Source organism: Myxocyprinus asiaticus, chromosome 15 (assembly GCF_019703515.2).
Source record: "Myxocyprinus asiaticus isolate MX2 ecotype Aquarium Trade chromosome 15, UBuf_Myxa_2, whole genome shotgun sequence".
NCBI lineage: Eukaryota > Metazoa > Chordata > Actinopteri > Cypriniformes > Catostomidae > Myxocyprinus > Myxocyprinus asiaticus.
In genome coordinates, this window is record NC_059358.1 from 35,674,819 (window position 1) to 35,694,385 (window position 19,567).

The 19,567-nt window shown below is 37.2% G+C and overlaps 2 protein-coding genes across 7 annotated transcripts in view; one reads left to right on the forward strand and one right to left on the reverse strand.

Annotated features, from left to right (window-relative positions):
* Positions 1-19,567, forward strand: part of LOC127452718 (C-C chemokine receptor type 4-like) — a 218,248-nt gene that overhangs the window by 151,003 nt on the left and 47,678 nt on the right. The window lies entirely within an intron of this gene.
* The window catches only part of LOC127452713 (triple functional domain protein-like), a 226,143-nt gene that overhangs the window by 112,235 nt on the left and 94,341 nt on the right, over positions 1-19,567 (reverse strand). For all 6 annotated transcript variants that reach the window (XM_051718338.1, XM_051718337.1, XM_051718336.1 and 3 more), the window contains 3 exons: positions 19,245-19,437; positions 10,396-10,884; positions 7,776-7,898 (listed from right to left, as the gene is read on the reverse strand). In XM_051718338.1, coding sequence (XP_051574298.1) covers positions 7,776-7,898; positions 10,396-10,884; positions 19,245-19,437 — 805 coding nt within the window. The remainder of the gene's footprint in view (positions 1-7,775; positions 7,899-10,395; positions 10,885-19,244; positions 19,438-19,567) is intronic.

Sequence of the window (19,567 nt, forward strand, 5' to 3'; positions counted from 1 at the left end):
AGGAGTTATTTAGACTTTATCAAACCCCTAAAAATTATGTTACCCAGTGTGGTCAGGCTGATTCAGTCATATTATACAACATTTTGACTCCAGAAACCAGTTAATTCTGACTTGAGTTTAAAACATGGGCACAGACAGAGGAAGAGCTCTGTCTCTCTTTACAAAGATCACATTACAGGAACTGAGCACAGACACATACCACAGAACAAAAGCCTACCACACATGACAAAATCACTGATTGCACTTGATATAGTAACTGTACTGGACCCTGAAGTCTACTCAAATAGAGACAGTCTACACTTTAAGAGCAGTCTAACAGACACACACATGAAGCTCGGTCTAAAAGAATATTAAGAATAATACTTAGAGATGCAACAAAAGCAAAATTGTCATTTAGTCCATGTCTATTAGATTTAAAGGCATGTATATGCTAGTGTACTCTTTAAAGTTGACAAAGCATTTGAGCAGATATACACATTTAAAATGAACAATATTTCTCTACCGGAAAAAACAAAACAAAAATATTTCACACTGACAAATAGCAAGAAGCAAATCATGGTTTATGGCTATGACGTGAATTAAGACTACTGGCAAGGGAAAAAGATGTGATGATCCCTTTTATAAAACCTGTCCCAACATCCTATTTCACTAGGAAATACGTCAACAGAGACAAAGGAAGAAGAAGAAAAAAAAATGAGTTTGTCAAGCGATTTCATGGGCTCTTAAATTTTTTTCTGTAATGCCACATTAAAATTTATTAAATTACATATTAACCAGAAGTCTGTAACATGTTTTTGCTTAAAGTGTAAAAGTCCCTGGATACATAAATAGTCATATGTGGTACCATTGGAAAGCTTAGCATCTTTTCCCAGAACTCTATAACCTTTGCATTTATATTACATAAAATAACAAGATAAGACCTGAAATTTCCATGTCACAAAAGAGTGCCACCTTGTGGTTTTTCAAAAAGAACTAAACTGTCGTATTTCAATAATCTAGTGATATATCTCAGATGTCCAGAACAAAATATGCAGTCTTTCAGGAAAAAAAAAACATGAAAAAAAACAAAAAAAAAAACATGAAAAATCAGCAAAATATGTTTTCAACTATTGATCATGAAATGCTATACTCAAAATATTTTATATAAATGTTATCTCAGCTTTACAATGACACCTACATGAAGCTTCTAGTCCACTCGGAGGCCCAGATATTCCACAATAGAATGGGGTAGGTGCATGGGATCTCAAAATACACTGAATGCCTGTGCACGAGCTATGCTCAGCTGCGTTAGATCGCCACCTGCATCTCAGATATTTATATTGTGATGGAAGGTGATAGAGAAATTTTTTTTTTCCCAGTATTTGCTGCCATCTAGTGGAATGAACTAACACTTTTTGGAGAGACATTGAGCAAACAGAGCTGAATCACATGCTTTTTACATGCAATTAGTCTACTGTATGTGTGTAAAGCCGGCATATCATTAAAAATGATAATTGTAACCATTGTGAATCTGTCACCAAGCATTTTTTTTCTGCCTTTTTACCAACACTAAAATGACATCAGAAAGCGGAGCCACAACAGTCTGTTTTTATTGAACATGATTTCTTGACTCACTGAAAGCTGCATATGGACAGGAGTGTTCTACAGCAAGCCTCGAGGGGATAAATACACAATCACACACTTTCACAAGGCTTTAAGCAAGCCAGGTGTGAAAACGCCTTTAGGGGATGTGATTTACTGAGTTACTCCATTAAAGCATTTTTTCGGAACCTCATGCGTTTTCTCCCTTATTTCGGTTCGCATAGGCATATATGAACATGGCAATCACACTCGGATCTGCACCAAAACAATCAGTCACAGACTCTGGAGGTGTTAGCATGTGGTGGCCTTTTTGATCTGTGAAGAAGAAATATGTAGTTCAGCTCGTCACCGTAATTCTTCATAAAAAAGCGGATAAGCCTTTTGGCAAATATCCTGGACATAGTTGCACATTTAAAAGTTATTTAATAATTCCTTAGATAATTTTAGCACAATCACTTCTCTATTGCGGATAGCGGCAGAACAGACACAGGTAGGACGGTGTTAGCAACATTATGACAAAAATAATCGTGGCTTAACTCTTTGTGTGTATATTTGTGCGTGTGCCCCTGTTTCAGAACAAATCAAGCAAGCTACATGTCTGAAAATGCCCTATATCGTTATTACAATTGTTTATGCACATGCGGTGCTCATGTTGTTATTTCGATGAGCTCCACGTGACAGGGAATCAGAGACAGTTGCGATGAGTTGGTATGTTTGTCACCATCCCACCATTTTGTATCTGCAAGTGTATCATACCACCTACTGAAGAGAGCGAGATCTCAGCAAAACAGTCTGCATGTGTGACAACCCTCGGCCAAAATCAAGTTGTTTGTCTGCTAGTGTGTGGTGCCAGCTTAAAGTGAGCTTTTAAATATTGGTGTGATAAATTTTAGCCAGCAGCAAAAAAAGAAAAAAAAAAATGTAGCAAATGAGAGTAAGGGGTAAAACAAGGACAAAATAATGAATATATGACCCTATATTAATACTGTCTTATGGAGCAAGAGCTGATTCCTCTTTTTTCTTTCTGTCTTACAAATACTGGATAATAAGAGAAGGAGTGCACAAAACATTATCTCTTCCTCTGGATATCTCTGTTACTAATCAATACCCCACCATGATGAGAGATCATGCAGCCATGTGTAAATTGCCTTTAGCCAGAAGAGGGTTTCTACATGTTGTCCACTGCATTGTCTTTAATAAGAGAGTGGGAGCTGAGTTAATTTCCAAACTAACAAGCGTAACGTTCCGCTCAGGTGACATTACCCCTGGAACTCAATGACACAGCTGCTTAAGCATGTCTATTACGAAAGGTTACAACCAGCATGCCATGCGATGAATATTGACGTCTCCATAAAACAGCTATTGAATTACTGTCAATGCATGAGGCACATGCCACACAACCTGCAGGCTATCAAACTGGACCCTGGACTCCTCCAGGGGGCGGTCCATTAGTAAAGCGCTTTATTGATTATTACAAACATAAAAGGTAGTCAGCAGTCCGCTCTTCCGTGATCATATTATCAGACAAGTGTCAAACAGTATAAAGCGTTTCAGCTATAGGCAGTAAAAGACTAACAGGGATATTTCACATAGAAAAGAATACTCTGTCATCATTAACACAGCTTTATTTTGTTCCAAACCTATGTGACTTTCTCTTTTTCATGTTGTACAAAATTTTAGGCAGAATGTTAGCCTCAGTCACAATGCACTTTCATTGCAAGGGGAAAACAATAGGTTGTCCATGACTGTGGGAATACTTGAAATATGAACAATTGGCCTGTAGTGTTTTTGGCTGTAAAAAAAAACAAAAAAAAAAAAACATCAACAGCTCTACTTAATTGACAAACTCATTTGCCAGAGCCGAGGTAACTAAAAAGTTTTGACATCTTTTCATGATCCACGTCAGGAGAGGAAGCAAGGCTCCTAGGACTTCCTGAGGAGGTGGTTGTAGTGTCCTGTCCGCCCAGCAGTCATGCCAAACCAAAGCAAACAGTTGACACAGCATTTCATCCGTTAAGTTGTGCTCAGTTATAGCAGTGTGAGAGGGGGTGGGCTATTCTCACAGCTCAGACAAGACATGTGATTTTAGCACAAGCAGCCAAAGCCAACACACTAACAAAAAGTCTCATAACAAAACTATAAAAACATCCTAGCAAGTGTTATAGGGCTGTATCTTCAAAACGTGTAATTATTTAAGCAAGGAGGAAATGATGCAGGAAAATAATATTCACATTAGCTGCATTACTAACTTTCATTAACATTCATAAACATTATTAAATTATATAATACTTAACAGATCATTAGATTATACCAATTAAAATGATTAGTAACATTTACTCACCCTCATGACATTCCAATATATGTATAACTCTCTTTCTTCTGCAGAACACAAATGAAGATTTCTAGAAGAATATCTCAGTTTTGTAGGTCCAGACAATGCTTATATTAGTCCTTATTATCAATCTTTTAATCCTTTTTTACTAGAAATTCTCCTCCCTGCCCACTAGGTGGCAATATGCATGGAAAAAGCAAATCGCCAAAAACAAAAGAAGAAGAATGTGGAAAGTGAAAGTGTAGATTTATAGTAAAAAAGGACTTAAATATTGATCTGTTTGTCACCCACACCTAGCTTATCGCTTCTGAAGACATGGATTTAACCACTGGAGTCATATGGATTACTTTAATGCTGCCTTTATGTGCTTTTTTGAGCTTTAAAGTTCTGGTCACCATTCACTTGCACTGTGAGGACCAAAAGAGCTATAATGTTCTTCTAAAAATCTTCAACTGTGTTCTGCAGAAGAAAAAAAGTCACATACATCTGGAATGGCATGAGGGTGAGAAAAAGATGAAGAAATTTAAAATTTGGGGTGAACTATTCCTTTAAAGTTAGGGATTTGTACAAACCCCTAACTCTATTAATCTCAGTGTGTAAGTCGTCCTGCACCATCTGTGTGACGGACATGAATGATACAATATCTCAAATTGTGCAGCTTGTTGAGGAGAAGTGTGATATTACTTATTTAAAAGTGCATTCAGTAGTTTGGAGCCAATTATAAAGTTTTACACATTAACAAATTAACTGGGTTTTTGTGAAGTTTGATCCAAATGGTGTACACTCACACGAGATGAAGACTGTACTAATAATATTTTTCTATAAAAAGTGAGCTCTCTGCCACCGCCTATGTTGATACCCTTGGCTATACTTATTTAGCACACAGTTTTGTTGTTTGGTGATGCGAAGAGCGAAAAGAACACAATGGAACATACTTATTTAGCAGCGGAGACAATGGGAGATCCAGAAGCTGTACTGCCAAAGAAGCAAAAAAAGGTCTGAAGCAATAAGACAGAAAGACCGGCAAAGGCAAAAAACTAGAGTAAACATTGGTAACAGTAAGGCATCTACGTCTTCATTCATTTAATGCTAAGTCGCTTGGCACTGTCATGGTCCTGTCACTCTGTCTGTTTGGGTTTTTGTCTGACAGGACCGTGGCGTTATTGTCCCATGTCTGTCTTGTGTTTAGTTGTCTGTCTTTGTGTGAGCGCATGGTTTCGTTTGTATTCCCTGCCGTACGCTCTTCGGTCTGTCTTGTTTCATGTCGGGAGCACTGTGTCTGGATCCTGACTTCCTGTCTGGTTCGGTTTCGGTCTGTGTCGGGATCCGGACACTCGTGCTCCATGTCTGTCTGTTATTGATGTGGGTGCATCGCACTTTTGTCATATTGGCAGCATGCACTCACATCAATAGTTTGTCTGACTCTCGCGTACACGGGTTCGCCTTGCGTCGCGCTCGCGTTGTGCGCCCGGGTCTTGAGATGTCTTCATGTTGTGCTGAGGTTCGGTCACTTCGGTCTAAGGTGTCTGGTGTGTGTGTGGCCGAACTCTTGCACAGGTGTCCTGTCTTGTTTTTGTCAGCTGTTGTGTGCATCGCGTGGCGTTTGCCTCGCGATGTATGCTCAGGTTTCATTAATCGGTCTTGTTTCCTGTCTCGTGTCGGTCCTGCTTATCATCCCATCCCTACCTGGTCGGTCCTGCATCCTGTGCCCTGTTTTCCCTACCCTAACCTGGATACCCTTTTTTCCCTTTTGGGGTAGTTTATGTTTATTTTTTTCCCCCCTTGTGGGAGTTTGAGTTTTTTCCCTTTATTTTTGTTTTTGAACTCTGCTATTGGGTCTTGCCTCTGCTCCTGCCTCTGCATCCATGACAAAAACAGCGATTGTTTTGGATTTTGTGTAAACCATGACATTGGTTGCTTGGAAACAAAACGAGTTCATCAAAAACAGTATTCATGGACATCCTAAATTTGATCATCAAAAATAATTCTAATCTTTCCTTTACCATAACATTCTGTATCGTTAGATAATTGAGGTTTATTTCACACTAAGCAGTTTTCTAATAAAGGTAATAACTGTCTTTAGAAATAACGTGAAACGTAGACAGTCTCCAAAGATCGATATGAGGGACAATAATAATCTGTCCTTAACAGTAACTGTCCTTAACTTAACAGTCTGTCCATGTTCACTTGATTTCTGATGTTTAGTTTTTAGGCAAAGCAATTAAATTATAGTAGTAATAAATAACTTTAAAAATTACCTCAAACTCCGTCATTTTCCAGATGCAAATGATATTCCAAAGCTACCGGGGGCAGCAGAGATGATCATGCTTATCCACATCGATAGATGGCAGTACAGCATCTAATACCACTGTTGTATCGGTACTTAAAGTACATGAAGAAGAGCAATGCTAACGCTAGCTACAGAACTACTGAATGCCCCTTTAAGTTATCAAACTTAAAAGTTTCGCCAAGTAGACAAAAAAAATAAAAAATAATAAAAAAAAAAATAGACTTGCACTGAAGAAGAAACCCAAGCCATATTTATTTACCAGAATATCATAGATACTTGAGGGGTGACTTTTTTTTTCTTTTTTTTTTTACTTTTAAGTAACCACCTAGAAACTACTCGAAACAACCTAGCAACCACATAGCAATATGCTAAATAGCACTCAGAACACCTCAGCAACTGCTTAGGAAGCACTCAAAACACCCCTAGCATCATGGTGGTGAGTTTTGCATAGGCAAGCATGGCCCACATTTTCTATTTTATTCAGAAAATATAGAAAATTATTTTCAAAATGTAATTAAAATTAAATATCTTTTCATATATGGGTTTTTCTTCTACTTCAGGCAATTTCTTGTCTCAGGGGTTGATTTTTATTAAAACTAACAGATTTCAACTTTTTTCTTATTGTTATAGGAAGGTCTCATTTAAACTGACTTGGAAACTTTTTTACCAGGCCTTCAATATTTATTTTTAGTACTTTTCAAATGCCCTATATGCATAGATCTGACTGTTGTACCCTTGTCTCAGACCAAGACTTTCAATATTAAACTATGAAAATACATTTAAAAAATACAAATGAATAAATGTTTAAAACTATGATAATCTAATCCAAGACATGAAATAAACATAAAATTGGCCTTAAATAAAGTAATAAAAATGTCATTTCCATCAGCGTCATTTCCACCATGGGATTCTATTAAACATACAGAATTTGAGATGTGCAGGAAATGACACTGTAGTGGGAATTTTCATGAAAAATTACAGAAATCTCCCAAGATACATACACATACACTGTTGGACATTGATAGCTGAAAAAAAAAAAAAAAAGGGTGAAGTTTCTTTTACAAAACTACTTTCTAGAAGTTCACACTGCTAACAGTGCCTGAAGTTGAAGAAACACCCACACAAACACTTCATCAGCTACTGGTCTAGTGGTACAAGTGGACATGTACCACTAGACCAGTAGCTGATGAAGTATTTGTGTGGGTGTTTCTTCAACATTTTTTTAGTCAGACGGCTCTTCCTGTCTAGGCTGGTGGTTGCTGGCCAGAATTCAATGCAATATGGACCTTTCGCCATTTCTACAGTATGCAAAAATCGAGTCAGCACCACAGCACACACATACACACAGTGTCTTTGTGAGTCCAATAATATCAATGTAGCATTATAGACCTTCAGGCACATATTGACAGACTATTATATGACAACAGAAAATTCATTTCAGCATGACTAAATGAGTCAGGTCGTGTGTACAAACACACATCATTTTAATGATTTAACGCACATCAAGCTACACTGTCATAATGCCTCAGGTGGTGACAGATATTACTGCAGGACCACTGGACACAGTCTTACCATGCAGTTCATGGCAAAGTGGTTGTGTTGAGTCTGCAGCTCCAGCACGTGTTGATGGTTGGCTCCTATCTCTGTGCTGGTGGTCAGGAACAGGCCTTTATTATGGATGATCCAGTCAAACATCTGCAGAGAGGAAAAAGGGAAGGCATGGACTGTGAAAATTCTGAGAGATGTGGCACTTTGAGGCATAACACTGCTACAACCTTGCAAATGCACAAAAAATACATTTAGACGTGTATCATTGCGCACCCTTACTTGCATTGCATTGTTTACAGATATTGCATTAATTACAAGCAAACATCTCAGATGCTCTTTTGCTTGTTATACATAGATTTGACAGGGGAGATGTGATATAGATTCCTTGTCAATTTTGGAACTTTTTAATGCAGCACTTCAAAAGCCAAGCGCACACTACACGACTTAAGTCTGTGCCCTGCGACACACAGCCTTTTGTTTTGTCATGTTGGTGCGAAGACTTGGAGCAGAACAGGCAAAACAGCTGAAAATAATGATGAGACAGCAGTTCGGGAGATGTGGGTGATGTTTTATTTTATTTTGTAATTATTTTTTGTTTGGTTTCTCTCTACATTTGATTGGCTGTTGCTCATTGCTGGTCTCTTGCTCGTCGGCACAGAGTGCACACCTGACAGCTCCTCTGCCTGATTTCAAACAGGTTTGTGTCCCAACAAGTTGCAGGAGTGTGCACACTACCTTCGGTTGTACAATCTGAGACTTCTAGTCACAGGCCAGATGCTCACTCAAAACATTAAAGGAGACGAGCTTGAGTCGTGTAGTGTGCGCTAGGCTAGCTGTCACTGCAGGATGATTCGCTTGTTGTAGAATTCCTCATTTGTACATTACTTTGGATAAATGTGCCTGCTACTGTAAATGAATACATGTAAAATGTAATTACTAACAAAACTACCATGTTTTGTTATAGTACAAGCTATTACCATATGTTTTAGACATAGCACCATGGTAATACCATGTTTTGGTAACATGATAATACCATATTGTGGACATAGTACCATTGTAATACCATGTTTTGTGGACATGGTACCATGGTAATACATTTTTTTGGACATGGTTCCATGGTAATACAGTTTTTTGGAAATGGTACCATGGTAATAAAAATGTTTTGGACATCGTACCATGGAAATACATTTTTTGTTTTGGACATGGTTCCATGGTAATACCATTTTTGTTGGACATGGTACCATGGTAATAAAATTTTTTTGGACATGGTACCGTGGTAATACCATATTTTTTGGAAGTGGTACAATGGTAATACCCTTTTTTTGGACACTGTACAATGATAATACCATGTTATTTGGGCATTATACAATATTAATACAATATTAATACAATGTATTTGGACATGGCACCATGTAAGCTGGACATGGTACCATATTAATACCATGTTTTTTGTACATGGTACCATGGTAATACCATGTTTTGTACATAGTACCATGGTAATACCATGTTTTTTTGGGAATGGTACCATGGTAATACCATTTTTTTTGGACATGGTTCCATGGTAAAACCATTTTTATTTTATTTTTTGGGATATGGCACCATGGTAATACCCTTGTTTGGACACGGTACCGTGGTATTACCATGTTTTTTGGAAGTGGTACAATGTAATACCCTTTTTTGGACACTGTACAATAATAATACCATGTTATTTGGAGATTATACAATATTAATATCATGTTTTTTTGGGCATGGTCCCATGGTAATACCATGTATTTGGACATGGCACCATGATAATACCATGTTAGTTGGACATGGTACCATGGTAATACTATTTTTTTTTTACATGGTACCATGGTAATACAATGTTGTTTTGGACGTGATACCATGGTAATACATTTTCTTTGGACATAGTACATGGTAATACTATGTTTTTTGGACATGCTGCCATGGCAATACCATGTTGTTGCTGTTTTTTTGTGTGGAAGTGGTACCATTAAAATACCCTTTTTGTGGACATGCTTCCTTGGTAATACAATTTTTTTGAACACAGTACCATGGCAATAATTTTTTTTTTTGGACAATGCACCATGGTAATACCATGTTTTTTGGGCAAGGCACCACAGTAATACCATGTTTTTTGGACAAGGTACCATGGTAATACCATGGTTTTTTTCCTTTATTTTTTTATTATGGTATTACCATGGTACTGTTACAGTACATTTTCATAAGGAATGTAAAATATAAAACACATGATTTAATGTGATTTAAAATATTTTTTTTTATCTAGCATTGAGTATCCTCCTAGGTAGTATCTTCAATATTATGTTATGATAACTGGGATTTTGCTAAGAAGGATCTGTTCCAGGAATATTCCTGTCCTAACCCTAACCATTAATAACCTCTAAAATCAGAGAGAAATTATGGGTTGAAAAGACTGATGTTCAAGCCCCACCCATTTTTCCTAAGCCTAACCCTAAAATCTCTGTTTGGTTAATACCAATGTTGTTCGAGGTCTAACAAGCAGTGTACACCTGCCATTGCACTACAACAATACTTGAATGCACTCTGAGACTTCTGATTCCCAGCAATTCTAGTTCTAACCTATTAAGCCTCATATAGTACCAATCACTGTAAATGATCACACCTTCTCTGCGTCCTGCTGAAAGAGTCTAAGCTGAAAGCACTGATCCAGTTTGACTTTGCGCATATGCCAGGCCTGGTGTAGATGTTGCCGTGTGCCGTGGAGTTTATCCAGCAGCGTCTGGACTTTGGGAGCTAAACCCTGGATATCTCCTCGACCTTTATCTCCACTCTGGATCCGTTGGAGCAGACGCTGGCCCTCTGTATCTAACTCCTCCACAGGAGCTTTAGTAACCTTTTTCTTCAGAGAGGCATGCTCCTCCATGGCTCGCCGAGACCCGTCCAGGTCTGAGGGCAGCTCCCGCTGGGACACCATATCCTGTAGCTCCTCCAAACGGGCCAGGGCACGAGCGGCATTGTTCGTGAACTCTTCAAAGGCCACCCGAACCTCAATCCACTCCTCGTGGTTGTAGTTCAGACTGCCCTCGAAGTCTGGAGTCAGCTGGGAAGGATCGACCACTTTGGTCAAGCCCTCGAGGGACACCATGATGGTCTGAAAGGAGGAGAGAAGGAGACTGAGGTTCATATTGTGACCATACATGAGGTCAAAATAGTGGTCAACTGATATGAGTTTGTTAATTGCCGATGCCGATATCCAGAGAGCAGGGTTGCCGATAGGCCAATACAATGCAAATATATCACACAATTTAATATAGTAAATAACAAACATAGAATTGCTAAAAAAAAAATAAATACAAAAAACTTTTATTTAGCACTATATTTACTCAATTTCACACAAAACTAAAAAATAATATTATATTTTAAATAGTAGATAGCAGTTTCTTCAGATTTCTGTTTAGTCATCAAATTTTAGTAATTTATTTGCACATGAAGAAATTGTTAATATATTAGGAAGAAGGAAATAACAGTACTCCCAGTAGTCCAGCAACCATGTATGACATATCCGCGTTAGCAATCGCATTTACTAAAAAAAAATATTGAATCAAACCAATTGTACATACAACGCATAGTGAATAAGACATTTACTTATAGCACACGTGAAGCGCTTTTACCTTGGGCTGCATCCGAAAACACAGGCAGCTGACTTGCTACCTTGCTGCCTAATCAGTTAATGGCTCAACTGACATCTGTTTTGAATGAATGGAACTCTTAAGAAAACTGGTTTCTGAACAGTTTGAAAAGCACCTTATTTTCATCGTACCTCTGTACATGCAGCCTCGAAGTTGCACTCACGCGCTCGTGCGGATCCAGCTTGAGCCTCAATCTCCTGACAGTTTTAAATGGCCTGGATCGCCTGCTTGGATTGTCATCATGATTTGTGAATCAAGTGAACTTTTGATCCTGATCCTTAAGTTTTTTATTCTGGCTTATAGAATTTGCGCTTCAGAGGAAGATATTTGATGAGAGCTCAACAGGAAGAAAATGCTGGATTTTCATGAGGTTCGGGAATGACATCTGTTTAAACAAGATACCTGCATATTTGTAAATGGTATACAATACAAGGTTTATTGATATTTGCCTTTTATCATTCGAAAAGTTACAGGGAACTGCTGAGGATAGACTGTTAGAAAACGTGCTTCAGAGGAAGATTTATGAGTGTTCCACAGGATGCTGGATCTGCTGAAGTTGTGTGAGGTTGGTTTATTACATCTGTTTAAACGAGATATGCGCATATTTGCAGATGGTATATGATATTAGTTTTATTGATATTTGCCTTTTTCTCATTAGAAAAGACAGTTAAAAGTTACAGGGAACTGTTGAGGAGAGAGGGAGAATGAAACAGGCGACCACTTTAACATTATGAGCTCAAACATGTCTGCCACGGCTCTGATATGCGGACCGTTTAAATGACACTGTGTTGCACACCGGTTTATTATTGTAGTAACATGATGGCACGTAACAACAAAATGAACCATGACTGGTCATTTACATGTCTCAGTCACTTCACATTCAAGCAGGCGATTTTCGGCTCCTTCAAGAAAAAAATCGGCCAAGTGGGAAAATTTATCGGCCTTGGCGATATATTGGTGGACCACTAGCCCAAAATTGTAAGGCCACTAGTTAAAATGCTTCTGCTTTTTCTAATTTAATATAACCTTTTTCCATTACAAATTATATGATCAGCATAACAATTTCAGCTGTTGGGTTAACTGAAAATTACTATTAAATTCAGAATCTCTAAGTATTTGGTAGGGGTGGTAAAAATATTGTTTTTCCGATTAATCGCAATCTTCACTTGACCAATCTAGATATCGATTCTTAAATCCCAAGATTGATCTTTAATTCTATGCACAATCCTCTGCTACAATGAGCAGAAATTACTCGCATTTGCAACCAAATTTCGCGCTATGCGACTAAAGTGAATATATTTGGCAACTGACTGGTAAATGTTTACATTTCACTCACCAGTAATTGTGTAGTTTAAAAGTGTTCAGCAACAAGACCCTTTCACAGTGTGTTGAGAGTAAAAGTTGTTCCATGTAATGTGTGTCCAAGATGAGATCCACGCAACCCATTTGTCACTGAATATTGTCTCTTTTAACCATTGTGCTGTCTTTATATTTTTTACCTAATTTGGTGTTCCCGGTTAAAAACGACTGGCCTATTAAACATTTCTTATAAATTATGCTATATAATCACCAAAATTTGGATTAGATCTTTTTGTCAACTTGTTTTCTTTCAGTTAGCACAGGTTTTGTATTTTAATTTTTTTTGGAACTTACTTGGCAAGTTCCAAAAAGTTCCAAGGAGGCCTGAGCTTCATAAGCTCAGGCCTCCTTGACCTGAGCTTATGAACCTCATTTTTGAGTGAAAAAAAATAAAAGCATTATTTGTGGATAATTTTGGCAATATTAAAATATGAAAACATGCTGTACTATTTATCACACTAGTATGCTTTAATGTTTAAACAGGAAGTTTGTTTTGAAACACTTTTATTTAGTAAATAATTGCACAAAGTCACACTTGTGGTGTTCCTTGTCAAAAATGACTAGCCTATTAAAATTGCTTATAAATCTCTCATTATGCTATATCACCAAAAATTGGATTCGATCTTTTTGTCAACTTGTTTTGTTTCAATTAGGACAGGTTTTGTATTTCTTTTTGGAACTTATTGATCACAGGCCTCATTGACCTGAGCTTACACACCTAGGCTTTTGAGTGAAAAAAAAAATAAAAAAAATAAAACAAATAATAATAATTCTTTATGGGTTATTTTGTCTAAATTAAATACCATAAGAATTTATCTGTGCTATAAAAATTACACACTAGTTTGTTTTAATGTCTCACAGGGTAGATTGTTTTGAAGCCCTTCTATTTTGTAAAAAAAAAACAAAGTCACACTTGTGGTGTTCCCGGTCAAAAATGACTGGCCATTGAAAATGACTGGGGAAGATCACAAAAAACATGACTTTCATTTTGAAATGAACCAGGACAACTGTTCATGTGTCATGATCAAGGAAGTGATCAAGAGCCTCACGCACAGAGAACCACTTGGCCATTGTGCTGCCACAAAGTGAATGATGCGCAAGGCCCTATGAGGCTTTATGTACCTTAGTTGTGGAAAAGCTTCTGTATATTAGTAAACATTAGCTGCGTTTCCACTATCGGGTCAAATAAGGGCATGCTAGCGCATGCCAGGGCCAGTTGCGTTTCCACTGTCATTTCCGGGGCTTCATCGTGCCTCCTCTGGTCTGTCTTGGCCTTTGGCCCGCCGATTACCCTTGGGCCAAAGGCCAGGGCCAATAGCTGGTGCCAGCGTCACACACCTTGCCCATTTCATAAGCAAAAGGGAAGCTCATGCTAAGGTATCATGTTATTTAGTTATTTAGAATATCGAGTTCATATCGAATGTAAACATTAGCTAGCTAGCAAGATAAATTAGCGATATCAACTCATCGACTACCATGATGTCCCGAGAGACCTCTCCACTAACAGCGGGACGATGTCCAAGCACACCATCTATGAAAGTTCACCGAACCATGGAAAGTAATTTATATGGGCACTGCTTTGTCCTTTGTGCATTTTAACGGATTTGTACTGTGCCTGCATTTTTTTTACCTGAACCTGTACCTTTGTGCACTGGATACATATCCTGACAAGTCTGGCCCAACTCCGCCTTTGACATTGTACCCGCCTCAGTCCCCGGCTGGCCAGTTGATAGCCCTGGCTCACACTGGCCCGATAGTGGAAAAGCGGCTATTGATCTGCTTCTTTGTGAGAGCATGAAAATTCCAAAACACACTGTCATAATATTTTGTCTGAAAGTTGTGAGGAAAGAAAGATCATGAAATAAAGATTCTATTGGAGAGGGATCACTGTGGGACAAAGTTAGGTGTGTGTGTGTGTGTGTGTGAGTGTGGGCAGGTTTAAGTGGTTTACGAGGACTTTTTTTTAGTTTACAAACTGGTAATTACAAGGGTATTCTGCTATAAATGTGGTTTATGAGGACATTTCTAGTGTCCCCATAATTTAAATTGCTTAAAAAAACATACTAAACTATGTTTTATTGAAAATGTAAAAATGCAGAAAGTTTTTTGTGAGGGTTAGGTTTAGGGTTAGGGTTAGGGGATAGAATCTATAGTTTGTACAGTATAAAAATCAATATGTCTATGTAGAGTCCTCATAATGATAGCTGCACCAACATGTGTGTGGGTGTGTGTGTGTGTGTGTGTGTTAATGTTGGATGGATGAATGGATGTTGGATAAAGTTCAGGGTAGGATAAAGTTCCTCTGTGAAAAATAAAGTATGTACTACTCAAGTGTGTGTTTGTGTGTGTGATAATGTTGGATGGATGTTGGATGCAGTTCAGGGTAGGATAAAGTTCATCTCTATGGAAAAGAAAGCATGTAATACTCAGAGTTTCTGCCTGTACGTGTGCACCTGTGTGTTTGTGTGTGTGCGTGAGTGCGCTCGTGTGTATGTGCACGAGCACAGGTCTGAGGCCTTTATTTTTGCAAGCACACATGCACAAATGTGCTCATCTAATGGATGAACATGCTCCTGAACACAAAATGTTTCTCTTATTTCTCTTATTCCCCATTCATTTTCAATGGCCAGTCATTTTTGACCGGGAACACCACAAGTGTGAATCTGTGCCATTCTATATAAAATAAAAGCATTTCAAAACTTTCTGGTTAAACATTAAAGCACACTAGTGTGATAAATAGTACAGAATGTTTTCATATTTTATTTAATATTGCCAAATGTATTCACAAATAATGCTTTTTTCACTCAGAAATTAGGTGCATAATCTCAGGTCAATGAGACCTACGATCAGTAAGTTCCAAACAGAAATACAAAACCTATGCTAATTGAAAGAAAACAAGTTGACAAAAAAATCTGATCCAATATTTGGTAATAATATAGCATAATGAGAGATTTATAAGCAATTTTTCAGAGGCCGGTCATTTAAAAAATAACTTTTTGATTTTTTTTTTTTAATTTGAAGTCAGAAAGTTTTAGTCCAATAGGATAACATTAACTAGCATTTTCAGGCAAAAGAAAATCATGAGGGTTAATACCACTTCTGTTCTTTACAGTCAGTTGTTGATCAAAAACAACTTAAAAAAAACATTGAACTATGCATCGCACAGATGAGGTAAAGCCATTCATGTCCTCTCTACGTAGTTAACTTGCGCTCATTTAAAGGCACTGTTTAAATGCCGTTTTTGGTTAAAGAGACAGTAGCGGTTTTAGCACGTGTTCAACAAATCAATGTAAATACTTGTAAATAGTACAAATTATGTAATTTAACAATAAATATGTAACAAAAATAATATATGAAATATAATATCTTATTTATTGGTTGAATATATTTATTTGTTCATTTTTAAAAAGCCAAAATGTGACCAAAATGATGAAAAAGTAATAAAATCTAAATAGTAAAATTAATATTTTCCTAATGCACCTAGTAAAAAGGTTCCCTGTATAATTAACAGCATTAGCTGAAATAATTTATAACATTTAATAACTTTTAACTGAAATAAACCCATATGAATTGATATTGAATCGATTCTAAATCAGAACTCAATCGAACCGAAAGCTTGTTAATTGGAATCGGGAAATCTGTATCAATGCCCAGCCCTAGTATTTGGTACTGTGTGTCTCAAAGAGCATCTTGTGTGTTTCAGTGGAAGCAAGGAAATCTAACATTTTGCAGAAAGAGATGTGTTTTATATCTAAGAAATATATTTCTTACACTGTGTGGAGTAAACTTTATTTTTCCCTAGTGAGAGAAATTGGAGTAAAAACAGTAGAAATATTAACATAATGTTGATATCTAACGTAATGTGTTTTTGTATCTGTTTGATACCTTGCTGTAAGATTGGAAATCTCTTCACTCTTTCCATAATTCTTGATACCTGCTTATTTTCAAAGAGTGATTTTGTCCACTTGCTATTTCAGGATATAATATCAGAATGCACTGTTTTAAATGTGGACATACTTTGTAGTTTAATTTAAAACGACAGCTGTATAAGAACCAAAAAAGATCACTGCAACTTGTGATAATATTTTGGCAGCACTGGGTTCTGAATAGATTGCTTTTGTCAGTGACTCAGTGGGAGGTCTCCAAGAAGCCAAAATCTTTTTTAAAACAACAATGCAATTAAACGGTGATAGCATGATGAATGTGCACCCCTTCAGCTCAGTTTTATTGAATGCTTTAGTCAAAGGGATCCAGAAAAAACATTCCAAAGATTGCAGCTCAGGTCATATTGTTAAAGACAACAGCAGAAACATTAGGGGATGTTGGACCTTTAAGTCTGGGTGGTGGACATAGGCGAGAACTTTGTTCACCATTGTAAGCAAATTTAAGTCCGATTTGTTATGCCGTTATAAAAATCCAATGTGCATTTTTCAATTACATTTTTATTACAATGTAATAACACTTTTGAATCTTGCACTGTGCTGGATAAATTAATCTGCAACACTACTGCAGTTGTCTTCCTCTCAGTTCTTATCTGAAATAGGTCAGAACTAAATTTGAAAGCTCCACTTTCACACCAGCACCAGTGAACGTTACAGTAAAACATATGCAAATTGTGTTATATATTTTCTCAAGAAAAGAAACTGTGTAAAAACAGGTGTGGCTATAAAACAAACAACAAAGGTTTTGCCATTGCAATCTCTGGTAACTCGATTTTACAATCTGAGACAATAGGAGACCTAGGAAATGTTTTTGATTTCAATGCAATATCATCAAATACTATACTGAACACACTTCTAATTTAAATTAATCTTCTTTCATGTAAATTCATATGTATAAACCGCCATAAACTTAAAATTCAAATTTAGATCTAGGACAAGATGTTTGGTCAGTTTTGTCTGATGTGAAAGTAATATCTTATCAAACATACCGAAAAACCTTCTTTCATGTTATTTTACAAGTATAAACTAAACTGCCTTACCTCAAATTTAACCTTTTCATGAGTAGGGTCTAAATTCCTCTGCAGTGCCCCCTGGAGTGAGTTATATTTGCACGTAACACTGCACAGCCAGTAGAGGGGGGCAGAGTGTAGAGGAGTATTTTTTATTTATTTTATTTTATTTGTTCATTTTTCATTTCTTGTCATATTTTTTTTTTTTTTTTATATAATATAGTAAACATGTGAACAAATGGGTTATGTCTGCTGCACTGTTTTTGATTGATTTATTTTATTTTTATAGCTGTAAAAAACAAATGAACAAATAATATCAGCAGTCCGGTTTGCCTATGCACTGTTTGACATCTCAGACAGTGTGTGTGTGTGTGTGACAAGCACTAATGTAAACAGACTTGGCTGCGTGCATGGATAATCGCGTTCGATCAGCATCTGTGAGTATATGAGTTTTAAACTATTATCATGGTGCTTTTGTGATAGTTTGGCTGTCTCTTTCAGAAAACAAACATATTATATGCCTGAAAAGACTGTTTGAGTTGCTGTTTGTGTGAATGAAAACCACATCTGCACCTAATAAGTAGACGTGGCTGCATGCATGGGAATATTGCGTTTAGATATGATGGCTGTGCATATTCAAGCTGTGAACTGTTATCGTGGAACTTTGATGACAATTTGGCTGTTTGTTACATAAAATAAACATATTATGTGCTTGAAAAGACTCTTTGAGTAGCTGTTTGTTTGACGAATGACAACCGCTACTAATGTAAACAAATGGCAGCACGCATCGGAGGAAGATCGCGTTTGATGTATTGACTGTGCATATAAGAGCTGCGAACTTTAATTGTGGTACTTTGGTGATGAGTTGGATCTATGTATGTAAAATAAACTTATTCTGTGGTTTAAAACAGTGGTTCTTAACCTTTTTGACTCCAAGGCCCCCAACTGTCCAAGACAATATTTGAAGGCCCCCTTGCCCGAAACTAGACATGTCTGGTTAAAATAATTTATCATGGATAATTTTTGATTCTAGAAGTTTCAGAAAGAGTCTGTTTATAATTTGTAGGCATACATCAAAGTATTTTTTAGCATTTCAATTAAGTAGGATTATTTTAATTATTTTAATATTTCTAAGTCATCTTGAGGCACACTTGGAAGTGTGCTGAGGCCCCCTAGAGGGTCCCGGCCCCCTGGTTGAGAACCACTGGTTTAAAAGACTGTATGAGTAACTGTTTGAGAGAATATAAATTACAGACCCTTGACCAGTGCAGCCTGTGTCGGCGTGAAAGCCGATTTGAATCTGGCAGCTTGTAACGTAACTGGCTGTTGCAGAAACATGTGTGACACTACTCTGCGGGGCCCAGTCATTTACATATGAAAGGGTTAAATTTACATCTAGGAAAAGTTGGGTACGTGAATTTCTTCTCCGATCTAATTAAATGCACAAAAAAACTGAACTTTTAATCACTGCCATCTTCTTTCATGTAAATTCACAGGTATAACCTGCCTTACCTCAAATTCAAACTTGGAACTGCCGAAATTAGTCCTCTGCTTCTGCCAGAAGTTGTCAGGTTTGATGATGAGCGCGACGTGGATGCAGGATGGAAACGACTCTTGCAGAATCTTCAGCAGAGGTCTGATAGAGTCCCATTTGGATCCTCGCATATCTACAATGACCGTGAAGCCATGTCTGCTCACCTCCTCGCTACACAAACAAACAAAAACACAACATCAGCTCTTCTACAAACCGCTGGCACATCATAAAAATCCAAAATGAAGTGAGGACCTTGCATTAAAAATAACACTTACCCAAATATGTTTTGCAAAAAAAAAAA